The sequence below is a fragment of the Engraulis encrasicolus genome, chromosome 9, assembly GCF_034702125.1.
Source record: "Engraulis encrasicolus isolate BLACKSEA-1 chromosome 9, IST_EnEncr_1.0, whole genome shotgun sequence".
Classification (NCBI taxonomy): Eukaryota; Metazoa; Chordata; class Actinopteri; order Clupeiformes; family Engraulidae; genus Engraulis; species Engraulis encrasicolus.
The window spans coordinates 44449082-44473414 of NC_085865.1; the positions used below are offsets into that span (position 1 = coordinate 44449082).

The 24333-nt window shown below is 43.7% G+C and overlaps 1 protein-coding gene across 1 annotated transcript in view; it reads left to right on the plus strand.

The window, feature by feature from the left end:
• vopp1b (VOPP1 WW domain binding protein b) overlaps window positions 1-19220 on the plus strand; it is a 92575-nt gene extending 73355 nt beyond the window's left edge. Inside the window, exons 3-5 of the mRNA XM_063207217.1 lie at window positions 1526-1603; window positions 4754-4887; window positions 18665-19220. Of these exons, the coding sequence (XP_063063287.1) occupies window positions 1526-1603; window positions 4754-4887; window positions 18665-18849 (397 nt within the window). The 3' untranslated portion in view covers window positions 18850-19220. The remainder of the gene's footprint in view (window positions 1-1525; window positions 1604-4753; window positions 4888-18664) is intronic.
• The last annotated feature ends 5113 nt before the right edge of the window (window positions 19221-24333 follow it).

Sequence of the window (24333 nt, forward strand, 5' to 3'; positions counted from 1 at the left end):
TAGCACAGGATGTGCAATGCTCTATTATTGTCAAAAAGAATGGACTTCTACAACTTCTGCTGACTTCTGTAAGCAAAGGACAGTTTCCCATGTCTTCTGGGTCTATTTCAAGTGAGCTCAGGTGCTTAGGAGAATGTTACACCCCTGTATCATTTTCATGCATTAAGCATTCTTATTATGGTAAAATTTCAATAGCTCTGGAGTGCTAGAGTGAGACTACAGCCAATATATATTTCATGATGTCATGAACCTATACAATGATTTTATTAACAGAAATATGTCTTATATACACTCAATCGTGGTAAATCAAAGGGAATTCAAAAATGTATGTAATAACTATGGTAATTATTTCCTTTGCATCTTTAATTCTGAGTGACTCAGCCTCTCTGTGATGATCTTATACCTGGACACCTATATTGTCCGTCAGTACAATTCATTTTGAAATGTTCTTCTTTGTTGTTTCATCTTATTTGGATGTTTACTAAATTTCACTGATCCCCGTCCCAACTCTTTTGAGACGTGTTGGATTTATCAAATTAGAAATGAGTACATATGTCCCCCAAAACAATATTTTTTCTCGGTTTTAACACTTAATATGTTGTCTTTTCACTATTCTCCATCTAATGAATAGATTTAATGTTTTGAAAATGATAGCATTTTGATTTTATTCACTGTTTACCAAACGTCCCAACTTCATCAGAGTTGGGGTTTGTACTATGAAATTACTGCGTATTTTCCATCTAATCTAATCTAATCTAATCATCGAACTTCTCTTTGTTACCCTGTTGTTACCCAATTAATGGTATTTACTTTGTCATTACCCCCTTTTTACCCATTAGATACCATGTAACTTCTCTCTGTTACCCCGTTGTTACCCAGAAAGTACACAGTAATTACATATGGTAACTGTACCGTAAAGTAAAGCGTTACCCCTTTGTCATTCAAAGGGCCACTTCAAATTCCCAAGGGCCGAAAAAGTCCTCTGAGGGCCGTACTATGAGCACAGACCAGGACTTTCCCCTGCACTTTAGGCCTATATCGAAGGCAGCCACCTAAAACAGACCTCACCTTCTCTAGGTCCCCTGAATGTAACTTAATTGTATTGCAAATGTAATTTCCAAGATTCCTTTACAAAACCTTTCATGTGAAGATGCATAACATTAAAATGATATCGGGGGCCGAATAATACGGCCTCAAGGGTGAGACATAGGTTCTCCGCCCCAGCTCTAAAGTAACAATATCTTATGTAATTGCAAAAACAAGGCTTTAAATACAGTTTCCAGTTTCCATTGCAGCCCAGTGCCCTACTGTTAGGACCACAGCAGTTCCTTTGTCAATCGGGTTTGCTAAGGACTCTCCCCACAAGAAGCTGTCCTGAGTAAAGCGCCATCTCCACACACTGTTCCCTGGGCGCTCTGTATTGAATGGGTTAAATGCTTCAATGCTGTATGTTGTGTGCAGTAATATGCTGTGATACCAGTGGGACTAACTCTCCCTTTTCCACTGTACTGTGTTGATGTTTCAGATGCCGCTCCTACGAGGACTGCTGTGGGACACGATGCTGCATCCGGGCCCTGTCTCTCCAGAGGCTCTGGTACTTCTGGTAAGATAACCATTTAGTTTATACTATATAGTGCTGGCACTTGACACACTCAGTGGTGCTTGTGTGGGCTGTGGGGCTAGTTGATTATATTTACAGTGGAAAACAGGGCTGGTCAGAGGTGCAGTTGGCAGACACTCTCTCAGGCAGAGTGGTAACAAAATAAATAGTAGATGCACTCTGAGAGTGCAGACCTCCGCCAAGGAAGCTGTTTGATAGAACATTTGACTATGTTACACCCTATCTTAATTTTAAGTCTTTCTTCCTTCTATTTAGAGTTAGAGTTAGAAACTGAAATGTCAAAATTAGCCCGCAATTCCATTTGCGGTCACTAGGGGGGCCTAGATTTCATGGCTAGCAATGGTGAAAAAAGGTCCGCAATTCAATTTGCGGTCATTAGGGGCGTTCAGATTTCTAGGCTAGCAATAGTGAAGAATCTTAAAAAAGGTCCTGGTTCTGGTTCGTGATCCGGATCACCACCAGAATTTAATCGCGTGTTCTTTTGGTCATTTCCTACAACTCCACATCAGTCAAATCCTATCACAAGTTTTTGAGTTAAACAGACAGACAAACCAACGCGACCGAAAACATAACCTCCTTGGCGGAGGTAATAAAAAAGCAAGCTGAGATATCCAGCAATGGAAAACATCTAACACTGCCATAGACATAGTAATATAAACATAAACATTGAGATTTTGTAGTATAAATATCAGGCTGGAAGACAACTAGATAATGCTGGTGTATATTTATCTTTAACTGTGTTGCGTAAAAATTGTTGACAGCACATGCAGGAACCTCTTGTAGTGAAGTGCAAAATGAAAGGAAAACACATAACAGTGTGATGTATCGAAATGGCAGGAAAACAGGATAAAATAGCATGATGTATTTATTGACACAGACAGCCTAGTGTAAGGGTTAACATAAGGGTTAAAATTTGCATACACTGCTGTATATTTTTCATATTTTTCACTCATTCATTTGTTCTAAAATAGTTAGACACATTTTAAAAGGGGCCATTAAAATGAAACGTTACTCTAAGAACTTCACCCCTGCCTCTTCTGACCAGTGTTGCCAGATTGGGTGGTTTGCCACCCAATTGGGCTGCTTTGGATGACCGTGTGTGGGTTAAAAAAAGTGTTGGATGGTCTTTCCCTCAGAATTTATGGACATTGAAATCAGTAGAATCTTGTTCAAATTTGGCAGGATTTAGTGCCTTCAGGCAGGTTTTGATCATGTTTTTTTGGGGTGGACATCATCAGTCAGTCCCATCTTGCAACCCTGTTTCAGAATGCTCTACAAGTTTCCCCCCTAACTTGAGATGCATCTCTGCAGCCATGGTGCATTGGTATGCAGCAGTGGCGTGTGGCAGAGGTCGTTGCCGTGGCTTGGCTGATCAATACACAGCATCAGGACCATCCATCCATCCATCCCGGGGCACGGAGGGGAGACTCCAGAGCGCTCTCAGAGTTAATCTGCCTCCGCACTCCTCCCCGCTCGCTGCTCTGATGAGTCTTAAGTGCTTCATTGTCACAAGGCCTCGTCCTCTTCTCTTCTCTCCTCGTCTCTTCTCTCTTTTCTCGAGACACTTCGACTACAGCCCTTTAGACGACACTTAAAACTGGGGATGGAGACATCATGCACAATGAGATGTCTCACATGCTTTGTTTTTTTTTTTGTTTTTTTTTCTCTCTCTTATTTTTCCTTTTTGAAATTTGTATGGTATTAGGTAAATAACATGTTGTGTCTATTGTTAGTTTTAACTTTAATTTTTGTTAACCTTTTTTTCTCTCTCTCTCTCTATTTTTTACTTATGACTTATTGGGTCATGTGACTTGTATCTAAGGTTGGGGTGGGGTGGGTGGGTATTGATCACTGACTTTGCAATGCCTTTGTTTCCCAGCTTGGGAATTTGTTCATAAATAAAAAACAGTGAATCACAAAAAAAAGCTGGGGATGGAGAGAGGGAGAGGAGAAGCCGTAGTAAATTCATGAATGCACTTCCATCGCATGCACTCACACTGGCCTACTGTTTTACAGTTTCATTTTTTGAACTGTCTTTTATTTTATAAGTCATGTATAAACTTATTGCTGTTTTGATTTACATGTACTTTTGCTGCTCTGACTTGTTTTTATTTGAGGTGACCTTGACATTTTGAAAGGCGCTTAAAATAAAATAAAATAAAATGTGTATTATTATTATTATTATTATTATTATTATTATTATTATTATTATTATTATTATTATTATTATTATGGTAGTAGTACTGAAGTCCAGTGTGTGTGTGTGTGTGTGTGTGTGTGTGTGTGTGTGTGTGTGTGTGTGTGTGTGTGTGTGTGTGTGTGTGTGTGTGTGTGTGTGTGTGTGTGTGTGTGTGTGTGTGTGTGTGTGTGTGTGTGTGTGTGTGTGTGTGTGTGTGTGTGTGTGTGTGTGTGAGTGAAAGAGAGGGAGAGAGACATTGGTGTAATTATATAGGTGGAAATCCATGTACAGTATGGTCTATAATATAATATAATATAATATAATATAATATAATATGATATAATATAATATAATATAATATAATATAATATAATATAATATAATATATTGTTGCATTGTGTGTACAGTAAATACTTTTGAACCACTGAGAAAATCCATTTCCTGTTAGCCTCTCTCAGTTTTCAGTTAAATGTCAAGTTTGTTGCGTCTTATTTTATAAAGGTCAATATAGAAAGCTACATTCATTCAGCACTTTGCAAATTACACTCTAATGTCAAAAGCCTCGAATGTAAAAACCAACCAGAACAACGTGCAGGATTTGTTGGTGTATCATAAATCGTGTGTTGAAGGGAATAATCGCTGATGTAGGCAAATGATTTGTCATCTTTAGTCTTTCATTATCCGCAGTCGTTCCAAGAAATAAGAGTTTTTATAGTTCATCAAACTAAAGCACTTATTGCTATCACATATGTTCAGAGTTTATGGCACTGAAAGACTAGGATGTATGGCGTGCGTGTGGGGAGCGTGTTGCGTGTTGGTGACAGGTTGGGCTCGTAAAATGGATTACCGTGGAAACTCTGAGCAGATGTTCTGGAACAATCTCATCTCCATTCTGTCCATCACTCCAGTCACGTGACTCCTCCTCCTGCTGTCTTTCTCTCTCTCTCTGATAGGCTGATGCTGATGATGGGCGTGCTCTTCTGTTGCGGTGCCGGCTTCTTCATTCGCCGCCGCATGTACCCTTCTCCACTCAGCGAAGAGCCCGCCTTCAACGTGTCCTTCACCAGGCAACCAATCACCAGTCCAGGTGAGTAGGAACAGCCAATCACAGCCTAGCACAGAACACACAACAGAAAACAACAGAACACAACAGCTCACTTCCCAGAATGTTGCACTATTATGGCTATTTTTTTAAATGGACGATTATTGCAGTACGTCAAGCTGTATCAATTGCATTTGATTTATTTCAGTGAAATGCGGCCGACCATTATTGCCATACTCACAAAGCCTGCTGGGATTCCAGCACGACAAGTGAAAGGCCTGCGGTACGGCTAGAAGTTTGGCTCAGCTGAAGTTTATGCAAATTACCACGGTGGCCATACGTCTGTTATCCAATGACAGTAGATCACACAAAGATTTCCCATGATACATCACGAACATGTATTTTATTCTCCTTACAAGAAGTTTTCCGACAGTTGTCGAACTTTTGGATGTACTACAAAATATAGACTACAAAGAACTATGAAGCTTATGCTTATGGTGGCTGGGTTCAAAGGATTATGTTCGATTTTACAAGCAGAACAACGCGAGGGCAAGTGTGTGTATGAAAAAACACGTCCTGAGTTTGTTTAAAGCATATTGGGCTGTAATTGAGGAGTAGTTGGCTTGATATATGGAAAAAGAACACACCTAGAAATCTGGATGCATGCCTTCCCTGCAGTGTTAATTTCGTCAACGCCCCTTTTTCCCTTGACGATGACGAGACGGTGACGCACTAAAAAATGCCTCCAGCAAATAAAAATATGACGAAAATAAAACAATATTTTCGTCAAGGAGACTAAGACGAGACGAAATTCACAAGCCATGGACGAATGGACATTAAAAATATATAATTTTAATTAATTTGTAATTTGTAATGGTAATATAGGCCTAAGTGTCTTGAACTGCATAGGTGATAGCGCGCTCACGCTGTTGCCTCGCTTGTCTCTGCTGGCAGCCTCTGCTGAGTTTAGGTCCTAAAACATTCCCAGAGAAAGAAAAAAAAAGCCGACGTTGAGGGAAGTGTTAATTTTGAAACATGTTCAACAACCCTCTTGTCCATGACGAAGACATGTGTTTCTGCAGTAATGAGTCGAGCCAATCCTCCTCTGATACTGTCATGTTAAACCTCCTCGAGCTTCCACTATTCTCCTTTCCACTTAGGCTGTCTTAGCCTGGCGTTCGTTGTCTGTTCTTTTGTTTTAATGTTTGCTATATTTGTTGTTTAACCATATGAGTAGGCAGTTCGCAAGCAAATCATGAAGGTCGGATTTATGAATTTATTTAAATCAGTCACCGCGGGAGCGCGCGCCAGCAGGGGGAAATTTGGCCTGTCTAAACAGAGGCACGGCTACTGCAGTTTTGAAAAGAATCAATGGATGGGCGATCGCTAAGGAGTTTTAAACTGTTGAGATTTGAAACTTGTTCTCGTTGAGAGCAACGCTATAAGACCCAAGGACGTCGACAGCGCTTCCATCTGCGTCTGCAGCGTCTTCCTAAGTTCCAAAAACTCTTTTCAGGGCCATGCTTATCGAGCCTCGACACCCCCGAGAAACAAAACAGCATTAGTGTTTAAATAGTATGCATGTCCTTTCTATCGTCCAGTCTGCATAGGCTACCCCTGCCTAACTGGGACTTTTGCAGGGCATACGAAGTGTGCTCGCGCAATCTATTTAAGCCTATTGCGCGCATGCCGCACCAGTCATTATCGTTCTCTGCTCGCATTGCCAATTGAAAACAAAAACCGCTAACTTGCATAGTCTAACATCAGCAATATTTTATCTGACTCGTGGTCATCGGGAAGCCACTATCTGGGAGACTTCTTGAACTTCATGGAGACTTGGGATGTCTGGTCTTCCCACTGCCGGCAATTTGCAGGCTTTAAGTCAGGCGGTCAGGTGAAGAAGAGTATGTAGCTTCCTCCGTGATCAAACTCAAAATCAAATAATATGCAGCAGCTTCTAATGCACGAGAGAGAGAGATAGAAAGAGAGAGAGAGAGCAGCCTGCACCTGGAAGTGTGTGTGTGTGTGTGTGTGTGTGTGTGTGATGCTCTTTTGCTCTATGATGTTGAAATGACTGATTTGGATTTTGGTGGAAAATGACCAAGTAGCAAGGTGAATATTTTCTGCAATAGGCTGTATTAGTAACACTTTGTGAAATAACAATAGCCATTGTAGGTTATTTATTTTACACCATATTGACTAAAATTTGAAATGTTGACTAAAATGACTAAAATGACTAAAATTTGACTATGACTAAAATTGATTTTCGTCATTTTGACTAAGACTAAGACTAAATTGGGAAGGCAATGACTAAAATATGACTAAGACTAAAATTGATTTTCGTCATTGTGACTAAGACTAAGACTAAATCAAAAAAAGCTGACGAAATTAACACTGCTTCCCTGTATAAGTCCAGGGGCACCTCCATATAAAATCTGGCAAAGGCTACTTTAGGGGATACGTTCCAGAGAGATACGTTTTTATTTTTAAAGATATTTTTTGTTCTTTTGACGTTATTTATGATAGTATAGTGAAGATGGTGACAGGAAGTGAGTGGGGAGAGAGAAACGGGGAAGGGCAGGCAATCGAACCCGTGTCGGCCGCATAGACCCAGAGAGATAAGTTGATGTGACTGAATAGTGTGTGACGGCCGTTACTCTGTTGTATGACAGCATGCTACGTCCTCGAAAGTCAGTTGATTTCTGATATGCATTGAATACGGGTTCAAAAAGGTATCCTACGGTACGTATATGTCAGGTATTGATCTTACTCCTGAATGTTCATGCTGCATTTAATCAGAGGGTTACAAAGCGGAATACTGATCTTCTTTATCTGTACTGAATCAATATTCAACTTTTTTCACTAAATCAAACCCTGCATATTTATAGATTTGCACATGAAAGAAACTGGTTGCATAAACCAGTGCCAAGAGTCCACAAAGTCAGTTATTGGAAATGACATTTGTTATCATTTTTTCCCCTGAGACAAAATAAAAAATGGACCAGCAATAGACCAGCAATCACTTATCCTATTAACTCAGGTGATGATTATCTTGACAAATGTCTCAATCGTGTCTCAGGTTGTACCACAGAAGCGTCCAGTCTGTTTTGAATTCAAGTGTGACATTTATGTGACATTGCGGCATTCTGTTAACCTTGAGGTCTGCTATCCGTCATGTAAAGAGGGCCTGAGGGGGCGGGGGGGTCTTTTAGGGACGCTTGTCTAGTTCATCTGTGCTTTCAGGGGAGGTATTGCAGAGTGATGTGGAAGGAAAGGAAACACTTGGCTGTCCTTATGCTGACCTCCCTCTCTCTCTCCCTTTAGTTCCCATCCTCCCTTCTTTCCGTCTTGTCCTTTGTGTGTGTGTGCGTGTACGTGTGTGTGTGTGTGTGTGTGTTCGTGTGCGTGCGTGTGTGTGTGTGTGTGTGTGTGTGTGTGTGTGTGTGTGTGTGTGTGTTCGTGTGCGTGCGTGTGTGTGTGTGTGTGTGTGTGTGTGTGAGTGCATATGTGTGTGCTTGCGTATGTGTGTGCGTGTACAGTGTCTGTGCACAGTCTGAGCATGTGTGACTGTGTGTACGTGCTGTGTTGTGCTTAGGGTTGCAACAAATTAAGTGACTAAATTTAACTTCCTACATTATACATGCCTGCTAATTATTAATCTATTTATAGCAACTGTTCCATGACAAACACACCGTAACTATGCCCCTTATGGTTTAAATTACAATCCAATTTTATAAGACATTAATTTACATTAATTATATTAAACATATAACTTCTTAATAATAGCAAAATAGTGATGTAAAAGTTGCCAGCTCAACTTGTGGCCTACCTGATGTCAATGTAATGAATTCATCGTGTCATATAAATGAACTGATAATTGACACAAACAACTACAGTGGTGGAAGATACAGTAGCTTCAAATTTACTGACTTAGCCTTCATTCCTTCCCCATTTAGCAGGCAGCAAGGCACAGCTCGGTTTGGTATTCATCATACTAAAAATGACAAGGAAATGAACTGATATTTGCCAGCAAAGTACTTTTCAGCTGTAGCGTTATTGGTGGAACATAGCCTATTCTTCACCTCAGATTTACTGTAAGATGCCCAGATCACTTCTCTAGAAGGCAGCGAGGTGCAGCTCTGTTTGGTACTGTATCATTCTGCAAATCACAAGTAAATGAACCGTCAGCAAAGTAAAGTCATCAACTACAGCCCTGTTGGTGGAACATAGCCTGCCCTTTACTAAGTACACTGCAGAACCTGGACTTCATTTCTTCCTCATGTAGCAGGCAGCAATGTGCAGCTCTTTATTTTATTTTATCTTATTTTATTTATCTGAAAATAATGAGTAAAGTAGCTGATAGTTGCTGGCAAAGTTGTAGTCCTATTGCCAACAGCTGTAGTCCTGTTGTTGGAAGTCTACACCGCACCTCAGGACTGCTCTAAGACTTGCCCAGTTCCTTTCTTCCTCGTTTAGCAGGCAGCGAGGTGCAACTCTGTTTTGGTATTTATTATGCTAAAATCTCAAGTAAATGAACTGATATTTGGCAGCAAAGTAGTTTTCAGCTAAGCCCTGTTGGTGAAATGTAGCCTGCAGCCGCCCCTCTGATTTCCTGTAGGACGTAGTTGGACAGGTCCTTCCTGCCTTGTTTAGCGGGCAGCGAAGTGCAGCTCTGTTTGGATGGTCGGAGAGAAATCATCCATCTCATCTCAGGCAGCCAGTAAAAAAAGCCCACAATGTTAATTCAACACTTAGAGAGTCTATTTAATATCCTCTAGAGTAAATTTGGTCCCGGAGTGCTCTCTGAGCGTTGAGTTAACACAGCGAAGTGCAGCTCCGTTTGGATGGTGAGAGAGAAATCATCTGTCTCAACTCAGACAGCCGCTGGACCCCATCTCCCCCAGCAGGAGTGTGGCTCAGCAGGCACAGGCTCCCATTAATCTCCCCTCTTACTGCCAGCGGCTCCTCCAGTCCTGTCCAGTGCAGTTCAGCCCTAACTGAGACAAGCGAGAGCCCTGGTTCCAGGGTTCTTTTTTAGAAATATTTTTGGGGCTTTTTATGCCTTTATTGTGATGGGACGGCAGTAGAGAGACAGGAGAGGGGAAGGGAAATGATCTTGGGCCGGAATCGAACCCGGGTCACCGGCACAGCAGTCGAGCACTCAGCCGATCCAGCCACGGCTGGGCCCTGACTCCAGTGTTCTGTCGAGATGGGCTGCTTCGTCCAGATGAGCTACCAATATCCCCTTAAGACACGGCATTATAAATTATCTCTTACCCGAATGGCAATGACCAAGTCGTAACGTATTACTAAAGGCCTGGTGCCCTGTCATAGTAGTGTAGTACTATAGTAGTTAACTTTCAATGTCTATTACAGCGTGCCACAGGAGGTACGGCGTGCATTAAAGGCCAACTTCCGATAAAACACAGTTTTACTCACTCCTTTCGAAGATTGGACGGTCACCCCAAGTTAAACTCACTTGCAAGGCTCTCATTGCGGTGCGTCAACTCTCCTGGCTGTGTTTCCCGGTGTTTCCCAATTGACATAAATAATGCAGAGAAACGAGCGAATCACGAAAGCCTTTCTGTGTTGCGTCACGTCGAAAGAAGGCGTTGCCCACAAAGGTTTATATCGACCCATTTATCTAAAAACATGTCGAGTCATTTTTTTCTGCTTGTTTTCAAAACAAGCAAAGTCTGGTGGTCCGAAACCTAGCTTAGCTTAGCTATCAGCTGGTTGCTACTCTCAGGTACACACACAGCACAAAGCCTCATACATACAGCAAGCTCACTCTGGTTGCTCCGTGCCTGCAGCTCGCCTAGGGGTCGCTGTCAAAAGAGCACAGCCCTGAATGGACCCTGCACGCCTCCGTTGGTGCCCCTATAGTGCAGTACCACCCGGGGAAGTGGCGACTCTGTTTCCCATTACATTCTCTCCAAGAACTGGAGGACTGAGCCAATCAGAGACGCGTTTCCATGAGAGCAGGAGGAGTGAGCCAATCAGAGACGCATTTCCACGAGAAACACAGAACACCCTCTCGTTTCTCCACAAGCCACCTTGCCAGCTTGCAAAAGCGTCTTGAAACAAAGCAACCAGAACGTTTTTTAAAACAGGACCAACGCGTAACACATTCAATAACAATGGGGAACACAGCAATATTAATGAAATGACGTTGAGAGGCCATCTTTAAGGGGCTACACTGTTAACATAATTCAAATCCTAACCCTAATCCCAAGGGGCACCACTGTAGTGTATTATTATAATGGATTGGTAGCTCAGCTCGACAGGTAGCTCATACCAACATGATATCATACCCGCTTCCACTGCTCCCAATATGCTGTTAACATAAAGTATAATGATAGGGGCAGCCATGGCTCAATGGTTAGAGCGCTGGCCTTTAGATGAAAGGGTTGCAGGTTCAAATCCCACCCTAGGATCACCATCATCCATGGCTGAGGTGCCCTTGAACAAGGCACCTAACCCCGTACTGCTTCAGGGACTGTAACCAATTAGCCTGATTATCATCGACTTTTAAATCTCTTCGAGATGTGGTCTGACCAAGAGCATAACAATTAACATTTCCCAAACGGCATTTCTCAAACGGCCTCCCTTGGTTTGCTAATGATTGTTTGCTTCCCAACAAAGTGTGAGGAGTTCCCGATTTTGCGGGAGCTCAGAAAGTACTTGCATTGCTCTTGACCTGACTGGTAGCAACGCTGAATCTGTTGCGTCAGTAGGAGGGCACGGCCTGGCTAGTAACCAATATCCTGCACCTAAAATATCTGTTATTCGCTTTGGATAAAAAGCATCAGCGAAGTGTAATGTAATGTAATATAAAAACACATAGGTCTAGGCCTAATTGGAAAACTACTGACATTGGAATCTGGAGAATCAAAGACTATGACAAACAAGGTGCACACACTAGGAGCAGCTGATGGCCAGAAGTAACCAGCTCTGTGCTACCTTTGTTTGTGTACGTTTTGATGCTGCTGCTGATGTATAGAGAGTTAATTTGCTGGTATGCTCATCTGTGTTGTTTTTCTGTTCTTTTGTTGTTGTTGTTCCCTCATGCATATTTATTTTGGTGTCAGTAAATGAAAAGCACTAAAATATTTTCCTAAACCTTGTAGCCTTCAAGTTTTCCTACCCTTCCAACTGCTCAATCCTTACAGTGATATGCGATTGCATTTTCACATAGGGCTACTGATAGTTTGTATCTCAAGTTTGCAAACTGAAAATCAGCTGTTCGGTATCTCAACTCGACTGACAGTCCACTACTTGGTGGTGCTGCACGCTGCTTGGAGCTTGTAAACTGAAGATCAGCTGTTAGCTCAACTCGATGGACACTCAACCAGGAAAATCGGTATGTGGTGGTGCACATGCACATATCAAGGCCTGGTGCAGTGTTAGCCTGGCTCTTGCTAGATCTGTGTTCACCGGGGGCTTTGTGGTTCATGTGACACACACACACACACACACACACATCATTTGGACAGGGAAATTCTCCGACCAAATGTTGTTTAATACAACGGCATTATGTAACAACTGTCATTGTAGACTCTTCCACCACTTACTGAGAATGGTTTTGAAGGAATTTTGTCAGTGACAAATGACAAGCCAAGTGGTAGATGAAGCATGTGAAAATCAATCCAATGTGCGCTCTTCCAGACATACAGTAGGGGAGCTTGCACAGCTGTGCAGGGGGACTATGGTCTGGCTGGTGTGAGTCACCTTAGTGCAATGCTCCTCACTCCTTTGCCCCTGTGTGGTGGTGGGAGTGTTAGCCCCCGACACAAAACGATACTGATGGCCAGGTCCCCAGGAGTGGCTCCGGAGGCTGGCTGGCTATTATTAGTTGTTTCTTGGGTGGTGTGATGGAGGTTGGCGCTTGGCCACGGGTGATGGTTGCACTTTTCTGTTGGATGCCGAATAAGCACTACAGGGTAGGTAGGGGGCCAGGATGGAGTTGGCCCCACCATCCATTCCAGACTGTGGGTGAGGGTAATGTTGTGCTGGGCTGGGCTGGGCTGGGCTGGGCTGGGCTGGGCTGAGCTGAGCTGCCACACAGATTTGAGAAATCGCCCCTAGCAATGGGAGGAAAGACAAAGGAGTTTTGACACACACCAGCACACAATTTATTGACTGCCCTCAGCTGTGTGTGTGTGTGTGTGTGTGTGTGTGTGTGTGTGTGTGTGTGTGTGTGTGTGTGTGTGTGTGTGTGTGTGTGTGTGTGTGTGTGTGTGTGTGTGTGTGTGTGTGTGCGTGCGTGCGTGCGCGTATGTGTATGTCTGTGTCTGTGTCTGTGTGTGTGTACGGTATGTGTTTGTGTCTCTGTGTTTGTATGTATTCTGTATTTGCCAGTACCATGTTATTTCCAGAGTATATTGGGGTATGTTATTCTAGCACACTATGCACAACCTAAAGCATGCCATAGCCAGTGTAGAGAAAGTGCGCTAGCATAAAACATTAGCCACTTATCACTGAGCCTCTGTTATAACCTTATTGTCACCAAAATGTTAATGACCCAGTCTTAAACAGTTACTTAAGACTCTGCATGTTCAAAGCAGCGCTGTTATGATGTAGTGGAGCGTTTTCAGAAAAGAGTGAATAGGCCCATCGACGGCCTGTAGACTTGACTTGGTCATATGTGTCTTAATTTGAGACTTGATTCGGACTTGATTGGAAGGACTTGAGACTTACATGTGACTTAATGCAAATTAGTAACTCTGGTCCCCATCTCTGTAGTGAATAGACCTGGCTCTGCCACCACGGCCTAGTGGTAGGGCCCTGGGTTACTACGCCGGTGACCCAGGTTCGATTCCGACCCGGGTCATTTGCTGATCCTTCCCCATCTCTCTCTCCCCACTAATTTCCTGTCTCTCCTCCACTGTACTGTCAGAAATAGAGGCACAAAAAGCCCTCAAAAAATAAAAAATAAAAAGAGTGAATAGGCCCATCTGCAGTAAGAGTCTACAAGCAGCAAGCAAAGTAAAGTGGAGAGAAAGTTTGCGCCCCTCCTTCCCTCTTCCTCCCGGTGTAGTGTGTCCTCTGGGGGCTGCATGCATCACAATGAAGGAGAGCATCTGCTGCTCCGCATCCTCCTGCAGCATGCCAGCAAAGCAGAGCAGAGCAGCCCAACTCAAACAGCAGAGGAGAGGGAGAGAGAGGGAGAGAGATAGAGGGAGGAAGGGAGGGAGAGATGTAGACAGGGAGGGTGGAGAGGCCCAAGTCAAACAGCAGAGGAGAGAGGGACACAGGAAGGGAGAGAGGGAGGGAGGGATAATGGGAGAGAGGGAGGGAGAGAGGGAAGGTCCAACCCAAACAGCAGTGGATAGAGGGAAAGAGGGAGGGAGGAAGAAAGGGAGGGGAAGAAGAGGAGATGAGACAACAGAGGACAGGATGAAAAGGAAGATTGTAAACGATGATAAAGGAATGGAAGGGCCAGGAAAGAAAAACAGCTAACAGAGGAGAGAACACATGGCAGGAGAAGAATGGAAAGGAGAGCAGAGCAGAGGAGAGGAGAGAAGAAAGACACGAACAGAGATTAAAAAAAGAGGTCATATCAGATGAGGAGGGAGAAGGAGTGGAAAAGAACAGATGAATATGGAGAAGAAACAAAAGAAAAAAACAGAAATTACAGAGGAGAGAACATGTGGAAGTGGAGCAAAAAGGTAAAGGGAAGAGAGAGAGGAGAGGAGAGGAGAGGAGAGGAGAAGCAGACCCTGCTCATATCAGGTTTATTTAGAAAGCTCCCTCCAAGAATACAATATGCTTAAAAGTATTTACTTCAATACTGAATTCAAATTGTATTTTCTCTTAGCCCCAGGATTCTAACTAGGGGTCGACCGATAAAGGTTTTTTAATGGCCGATGCGATCACACTTGGCCGATACCTGATTTCCGATACCCGATATTTTGGGCCGATATGACAAATATTCCAGGTCTCAATTTAAAAAGAAACATTTATTTAACATTATCAAATTGAGGTAGAACTTGTAACATTTAAAAACCCACTCTAACAATCAAGTGGTGTCTAACAATCAGGTAATACAAAAATAAAGTGTCTGTAAAAAACCTGAATAACGTAAAATAATAAATATTGCGTATCGGCCAAAACCACACGTGTATTGGCCGATACAGATACACTTAAAAAATGCGAATATCGGCCCGATATATCGGCCGGCCGATATATCGGTCCATCCTTAATTCTAACTATGGTACGGCAGGGTTTTTTTAAAGGTTTTTTTTAGGGGCTTTAATTTCGTTATTTGACAGGACAATGTATGACAGGAAGCTAGTGGGAGAGAGAGATCTGGAAATCACCTCAGGCCTGGAATCGAACCCGGGCTCCGTCAAAATGCCCCTACCGATTGAGCCATGGCTGGGGCTGGCACTGCACTGTTTATCCCCACTGAGTGGGGCTAGCTGAGAGGGAGAGGCTGGAGGATAGCCATATGATCCCTTTGTGCATGCTGTATATAGGCAGGGCTGGAGCATTAATATCGCCCTTCTCCCTCTGGAGGGAAGTTCCATTAGGACACAGGCCCATGATCCCTCTTGTATCATGTAAGCAAGGCTGCATATGCTATGTGAACAGCCACAAGAAAACAGGCTGCTGGCCCTGCCGTGGCCTAATGGTAGGGCACTGGGTTACTACTCCGGCGACCTGGGTTTGAATCCGGCTCGGGTCATTTGCCGATCCTCCCCCATCTCTCTCTTCCACTCACTTTTTGTCACCATCTCCAATCTGCCCTATCAAATAAAGGCAAAAAGACCTAAAAAAAAACCAACAAAAAAGGCCACAAGTTGGCTCGGGGGCATATATAGTTAATCATCAATTCCAATATTACAGACTTTAAGCTTAACAATAGTACCTTGCTCATGGCAATTTGATATCTGAAGGATCTGTGGCCTTTTGTGTGTACTCACTTCTTAAAGTAGAAAGCAGAAAATTCAACTCTGAACGTTTCTCTGGCCCATAGAAAAGACATGAAGTTACCACTTTTAAAGACAAAGTGTTGGCTTTTAGATAAACTGATACTTTTTTCTGAAGCATTGAGTAGCTTTTTCGAGACCTCAATTTGAAAAACACTCAAAGATGAAAATTACCCAGAAAAAAGATGTCGATTTAATGGCGATTTTCTCTGTTTCGCTCTGAGAGACATGTGTCTCTGGGATTGAAATCCAGTCCCATATATCACCCCTAACCCCAACCATTAAGGAGGACCATTAGGAAACAGCGTATGTGCGGTGTAGGCAAGAATGTACAGAAGCATTCAAGCTCCTCTCCCTCTAGAGAGCAGCTCCATTAGGACACAGGCTGTATACTGTATACGATCCCTCTTGTAAAGGCAAGCCTGCGTCATCCATATCACCCCTAACCCCCTGAGGACCTGCATTAGGACGCAACCCCATACGATCTCTGTGTAGTGTATAAGCATGTAGCTTCCATTGGCCATCTCTGGAGCATTCATATTGCCCCCAATCCTTTGAGGAGGTCCATTAGGACGCAGCCCCAGGACTGAAGCAGCATCATCAGGATTCAAGAGTGACCCTCTCCCCCTCTCCCCTCTCTCCCTCTCCCCCCTCCCCCTCTCCCCTCTCCCCTCTCCCCCCCCCCCTCTCCCCCCTCCCCCTCTCCCCCTCTCCCCTCTCCCCTCTCCCCCCTCCAGAGGACCACCAGGCAGGAGCACATGAATATGGATGACTCCAGCTCTCTCAATTCTGCTCTCTGTCTACTGCTCTTTTTCATCGTTCTCTCTCTTCTCTTTCTTTTCCTCTCTCTCTCTCTCTCTCTCTCTCTCTCTCTCTCTCTCTCTCTCTCTCTCTCTCTCTCGCTCTCTCTCTCTCTCAGTGTGAATGTGTGTTTGTTTGCATGTCTGTGCACGTATGTGATGTCCTCCAAACGGTCTGACTGATTCTATCTGGGAGAAAGATCTTGCTCCGACATCTGTGTTTGGACAGTCATGTCTTGTCTTTGTGATGATGTCCAATCATGTGGTTTGACACCACTCAGGAATCATGCATCTGTTGTATTGATGCAGAAGTTATTCTGGCTATATGGAGAGCCAGGCTATCATCTGCATTAAGGCAAGAAACTACAGATGGACACAGTAAAATCTGCATTTATATTACCATAACTTTACAAGTTAGAACTTGGAAGTCATTCGCCTAAATCCTTTTCCATCCTCTATTCTATTTTGGGGGAATTAAAACAACATATTCTAATGATTTTCAGCATATTTCCTAGACAGAAGAGGGGGAGAGAATCGTTTTATGAAACAGCCTTATCTGCTTTACCATTCCTCAGCCCCTTTTAAATGAAATTTACCAAAAAATCAGTCTTAAAACCTCCTCATTGTTGCTTTCTCTGAGTTCCGACACCAAGAGTATGTCGTTTAAGTAGGCCAGCAAACCCCTTTTCTCCATTCGCCATCTCATAGTTCTGCATCAGTAGGCAGAAAAAAATAAGTCAAGTCATTATTTCACTCAGTCGTGCAGAAAATTGAATTCCAGACCAGAATAATATGTTGATGTTTAATTTTATGAGTTCTATGGATATAAAGTTCAGCTCACAGGAGGGAATGGAAGCATGTCTTTTCAGTCTACTTATGTTCTCGTCAAAGTCTGTCATTCATCATTGGGTAGGAAATTCCCTGTTTAATTTTCTTCGTCTAAATAGGCTTTGAATGAGTTTTCTGGAGGCGCTGCTGAGAATTTGTGAAGGGGGACGCTGTTTAGTATCACATCTTTGATTAAATCCCTCTTTGTTGTTAACAGATTAAATGTGACGTTAATTTCTGGGGAAACCAATGCTCATGGAAAGTGAAAACGTTGAGACAGACAGGTCTTGAAGTAGAACATGTTGGTGTGGTTAATGTTCAAAATCAGTGTCATAATACAGTACATCATCTCTTCTTTCTTCTCTACCCTTTTCCTGTCTGATATCTTCCCTTCTGTCTCTCTTGATCTCTTTCAGCTTTCTCTCTCTCTCTCTCTCTCTCTCTCTCTCTCTCTCTCTCTCTGGTTTATTATCTTGTTCTACTACATTTTCTTTCTCTCCTTCTCTCTCTCTATCTCCCCTCTCCATCTTTTCATCTTCCACTCTCCTGTCTGCTGTGCAGTGCCCTTGTCACCTATGGGCTTGTGTAAGAACTTGAGAGAATCCACTTTAAGGCTTCCCCTGTCTTGGAAATGTCAGCCTACTCTCAGATGACTGGCCTTTCCAGAACTCAAGCTTGATAGGGTCACGGCGCTATAGAAATCACTGCCATGTTCACATCGGAATTGTGCAGGGACAGACACCAACGCACACACACACACATGAACACATACTGTACACGGCCACGCACATGTGCAGTGCACACAATATTTTATGATGAAATCTCTTCTGTGGTCTTCTACTTCTGTGCAAACTTCTTTTTTGCACTGCTTATTTTCTCCGAGATAATTTCCGCGGAGAAGCCTTATTTGAAGTTTTCACATGCAATTGTCAATACTGCACGGGAAGTTTATTGTGAAGTAGAGATTTTTCGGTCTTATTTTCTGCACGCTTTTCTTTTTTATCTGATATCTCTTATCACACAGTTGGCTGCTCAAAGTTCTTGATGCGTACGAGCGTAATATGTATACTTTTACTGTAACGTGTGAAGTTATAACCTGTATACCTTTTCTTTCTTTCTTTCTTTCTTTCTTTCTTTCTTTCTTTCTTTCTTTCTTTCTTTCTTTCTTTCTTTCTTTCTTTCTCTCTCTCTCTCTCTCTCTCTCTCTCTCTCTCTCTCTCTTTCTCTCTCTCTCTCTCTCTCTCTCTCTCTCACACACAGTATCCCAGCAACCGGTCCCTCAGATGTTTGGCGACCCGGGAGGCTCCACCCCTACCGGCATAGTGCCCGCCTACTCTGCCCAGCCCGGCCCCCACATTATGAGCTCGTACCCGCCCCCTCCCTCCTACTGCAACCACCCTCCCCCCTCCTACGAGCAGGTGGTCAGCAACACTGAGAAGAAGTAGGAGCATCCAGCATCCAGCATCTGGCATGCTCAACTCACCTGAGTTCACCTGTGGCCACATACTCCAACATGCAGGGGGCGCCACACACTCTGCCCTCCTCCTCATAAACTGTCTTCAACAGACACAGGCCCAGGAGGAAGAAAGGGAAAGATACTTCTTTGTATAGTGTGTGTATGTGTGTGTGTGTATGTGTATTAGTGACATTTCCAGAAACCGACTTTGTGTGTGTGTACATGTACGTGTGCGTGTGTGAGTGTGTGTGCGTGCGTGTGTGCATGCATTTGTGTATTTGTGTGTGTGTGTGTGTGTGTGTGTGTGTGTGTGTGTGTGTGTGTGTGTGTGTGTGTGTGTGTGTGTGTGTGTGTGTGTGTGTGTGTGTGTGTGTGTGTGTGTGTGTGTGTGTGTGTGTGTGTGTAGACTATGTCTGTGTGCAGTGTACAGTGCTCAGGACCTACTTCACATACTGATGTTCCTGAGACATCAGATCATCACAGCTGTCTGTGGACTCCTCTTCTTGGAGCAACATACAGAACAATGCTACATGGGAAAAGAACTGTGGAATATGGAACATGGAACACAGAACTTGGAACATGCATGGATAATCCCAGAGTAACTGAGCAGCAAACTATTGACGTCAAATTGTTGTCTTCCTTTTTAAACCGTGTGTGTGTGTGTGTGTGTGTGTGTGTGTGTGTGTGTGTGTGTGTGTGTGTGTGTGTGTGTGTGTGTGTGTGTGTGTGTGTGTGTGTGTGTGTGTGTGTGTGTGTGTGTGTGTTGGGGGGATCAGTGTGTGATGTGTAATGAATGTCTATGTATGCTTGCTTGTTTGTGCGTGGGTGTGTGTGTGTACAGTATGTGCTTCGGAGTTCTTAATCTCAAACACACACACAGGTGGTTGCCAATCCTCTTGGAGGATGCTGGGAAGGCAAGGGTTCCCACGGTAACTGAGTAGTAGGCATCAGAGGAGCCCAGACAGTTGGTTTAGGGAAGCCATCTTAAACCCAAACAAAACAACTCCCTTCATAACAAAACAATGCCTTCATTTGCTACCAGATAAGTCCCATTATCCGCGCTGCGCCAAAGTCCTTTCCCATAGATCATTTCACTCGGCGGCCATGTTGGAGATGCCTCATGGCAGCTATTTCAGATGAGTAAAACCACAGGCATCTCAGAATGAATGGGAAAAATAGGAATGGGACAACTGAGCGGTACACAAACCATATGGTTGGAATCACAATGAAACCCAGAGTATAATGGCTAATTAGGATTGGCCGTATATATGAAAGTAACGCTGTAAACATCATTTTCTTACTGCTAATTTTGAACTGGGCATGCGCAGCATTTCGCAACGACACATGCTGCTTCATGGCATGTAGGATCAAGTAGCTATCCAATATGAGTCACATGTCATCCGCCAAAGACCGGCAGCAGATACTCTGAAGGCATACCGATCAGGTTTGAGCAGTCGTAAAAGCTTACGCGTTGATGCGGCGAGATGATTGGAAAAATGTCAGCGCAGCTTGCCAGACACAGGTGGAAGATGTGCAGGCACATGTCATGTTGTTGCCATTACGAATTGCCCCCGTTTGATTTCTATGGACACTTTCTTAAGTGTTTTGTCTCCTCCTATATAAGGTGTCTCTGGCTGCGCTGATATGGATGTTGCCTCGTTTCAGTCACTGACAGTCAGTGCAAATGTGATAGGAGCCACTGATCCCCTATCAGTGTGCCGCTCAGCTGTTCCCAGTTTTATCATTCCTGAGGCACCTCTCAGCCTGGTCCAGGATCAGTGAGTAGCTGTAGCTGGCTCGGCTTTATTATTATTATCATGCATTCACCAGATGCCGCTGAACTACCGATCAGCTATCAGTAGTGCAGTGTGTGTGTATGTGTATGTGTTTTTACGTGTGTGTGTGTTTTTGTGTTTGTGTGTGTGTGCGCGTGTGCGTGTGTGTGTGTGTGTGTGTGTGTGTGTGTGTGTGTGTGTGTGTGTGTGTGTGTGTGTTTTTGTAGCATATCAAATCTCTGACCTTCATGCTTCTAGCACCTCGCTCTGCACCAGTGGAGCTGCAACCAACTTAAATAGTCTCACTATACGATCACCGTCTTGTAAAGGCATACACGTAATTTGTACATGAATGTGTGCGTGCGTGCGTGTGTGTGTGTGTGTGTGTGTGTGTGTGTGTCTGTTTGACGCAAACTGTAGCAAAAGGTACCATAGACTCTAGCACCATCTAGAGTGAGTGAGTGTGTAAATAAGTGTATATGTGTATATGTGTGCATGTGTTTGAGCATGTGTGCATATTAATGTGCGTGTGTGTGTGTGTGTGTGTGTGTGTGTGTGTGTGTGTGAGAGAGAGAGATAGAGGGAGAGAGAGAGAGAAAGAGAGAGAGAGAGAGAGAGAGAGAGAATGTGTGTGTGTGTGTTTGTGTGTGTGTGTGTGTGTGTGTGCGTGCGTGCGTGCGTGCGTGCATGCGTGTGTGTGTGTGTGCGTTTGCGTGTGTGAGTGCACATGCACGTGTGTGTGTGTGTGTGTGTGCACGTGCGTGCAGCACCATCTCGTAAAGTGGTGTGGTGCTTGCTGCAGAGCCAGCTGGATGACTTGAATGGTTGAAAGAGTCCCTTTTGAGGGAGGCAGGAGCGGGGAGCAGCCAAGGTCCCGCTGCTAATTGCCTCTGTCTTCACAAACCATCCCAACCAGATGACACTTCAGAGACATGAATAGATTAGAGTCCACTCTTCAGAGTACTTGGTGTGTCCCCCCCACCCTCACACACACACATACACACACACACACACACACACACACACACACACACACACACACACACACACACACACACACACACACACACACACACACACACACACAGACACACACACTCCACCACAGTAAATCGGTGCCACCCTTGTCACTTCTAAGTAAAGCCTGTGATCAGGCCGCTGAGAGCTTTGGCCGGGCCCAAAGGGCCCAAAGTCATCTGAAAGGGCCCCCCCCAGCCCAGTACATACAATGTAATGAGGACCCCTCTCTCCCTCCCTGGGCACGGGACAACTGTCCCCTTTGTACACCACCCCTCTGTCGACACCCCTGCCTGTGATTGCAGAGCATTCTCTCCACATCCCCGAGGCCGATCTCTCTCTGGGTGTCAGCTTATGACAGCTATTGCCGCTGTTACAGCACAGCGTTCTGAAGGACACTTTTGTTCAGTATTCCAGCAGCGGGAGGAGATGGGACGAATATGCCCAGTGTTGTCCACAAGCCTCTATATTGCTCATCCCTGGGGGCATGTACTATTTGGAGAACTTAATGTATATGTGGCTGACGACGAGGAGTGACCTGTGTCTATACCCTCCACATGTTGATGGGACAGGACACTATGGGCTATGAAGAGACTATAAAGAACGTCTTTTTCCTTGTTGGTGTCTTCTACACGCCTTGTGTCTCAGTGGTGCGCCACGATGGGTGTCTCTACCACAGAACGTCACTGACCTGAAGGGTTGGTCATCTCAGCTCTGTACTCTGGATTGGTGACACTACACCATGGAGCTTCAACAGCACCTGAACACAACACCCTGAATGACTGTGATGTGCCTCCTGGACCAGCACAGCCTTTTTGGATGACTCTCTTGTGTCACCCTGTAATGACGTGAAACAGAAACACTCACAAATGAGGGACTAATACGTATAAAAGAGAGGTCTGTTTCATGGATTCTTGATATCAAAGTTTTCAATTTAAAAAAAAGTATTGCGGCAAACAGCTGTTGAACTACATGGGTGAGCTGCTCATCTATGTGGTTCAATCAGCCGGACTTCAAACTAGTTCTAGTGATGACAGATGTTAGCGTCATTTACCCATGGACGTAACAGACAGAATTTAACTGGGAAGTATTTGTATTTCATGACATAAGACGTCATGTAATGATGTAATGAGCACATTGATAGTCTTGATAGTTTTCCCTCCTTCTTTGCCTTTTACAGTGGAACGCCCTGCACTTCTAAAACCTTCAAACACAAACAAGCTCCCGTCTTCGAAAGGGTCCATTGCTCATGTTGGCTCACAAAGGTTGTTAGGATTTTTTTTAAACGTAGCTGTGTGACGGCCGAGTGGACTTATTGGATTTGGCTTTGGCAGTGTACCATGACAGACATTACCTCGATACATCCTAGTATGAAAAGTGAGCAACTGTATGGTCTCTGCTATGTGTATACTGTTGGTCTCATGAGTGTGAACTTGGATGCCCCGAGCATCAGCCAAATGAATGGATCACTGCACTGCAAATGCCTGGACGTGCAGAGAGGGTAGTGCTTCAGCAGCACAGCTACATCCATCGAATGCAGAGTTCAATGTGACGGATCAAACATTTTGAGGAAATAAATGTTTTATGCTGTATACTGTTGTGCTTGTGTTTTGCTAATATATTTATCTTTTTCTGACACTTTTTTAATCTATGCAACTGAGAGAAGGTGCCAGATGTGTTTGAATAGCTTCATGTTTTTTGCTTAATATGTTTACTGGCCATAGTTTGTTTCTACTGTTGCCATGAAGAAAGTTCGAAAACAGTCGCTAACTACAAAAAATAAAGCTTTCATCCATACACAGTGCCTTGATTTGTGGGTGCCCTATGGTCTCAGGATCCTTGGAAATGATATGAGGAAATTACATGAAATATTCAATACCAATTACCTAACAGAAATGGCATCACAGACCATAACACACATATTGGGGGGAGAGACTACTTCAATCGAAACACAGTTCAGTTTGTTGTACAGTGTCTTGCATACAGGATCATAGGATAGGACCATAACTGATTATTAGCACCATCATTTGGTGGCACAGTGAGTGCAAAACACTACTTTGCCCTAAATCGGAATGTGGAGGTAGGTAATGAAGAGACAAGACCAGGGCTGGATTAACACACAGGCTGATTGGGCAAAAGTGAAAATTGCAAAATTGTGACAAGATACAATTTCGAAAAATTCATGTGTCATGTTGAGCACAGTTGGTAGACATTGCATCCTTATCATTATTCTTAATTCCTAGCTTGTAATAATAACACTGTCCAGGGCTTGACATTTCATTTTCACTTTTTCACTCACCGGCCACTGTGGCTAGTGTTTTCCCCAAGTCACTAGCCATTCAGCTATTCTATTAGCCACAAATTTGATTTTTGTTTTCTTTATCATGATACTGTACATCTCACTTCAGAAGACAATTTGCTAAAGCCAGAAGATGAATGCATAGCTTTCTGTACATGGAAATAAATCAAACAAATAGAAACAGAGTAACTGAGCTTTTTCTTTAACTTAAATAGGCCTACAAACAATCGATACACAAGGGGCAAAATAGATGAGCCAATTGGCTAGTGACACTGAAATTGTTACTAGCCACAGCCAAGTTTTACCAGCATTTGACCTGTTGGCAGGCGCCAGTGTCAAGCCCTGACACTGTCTATATAACATTTTCACGACATTTGCCTTC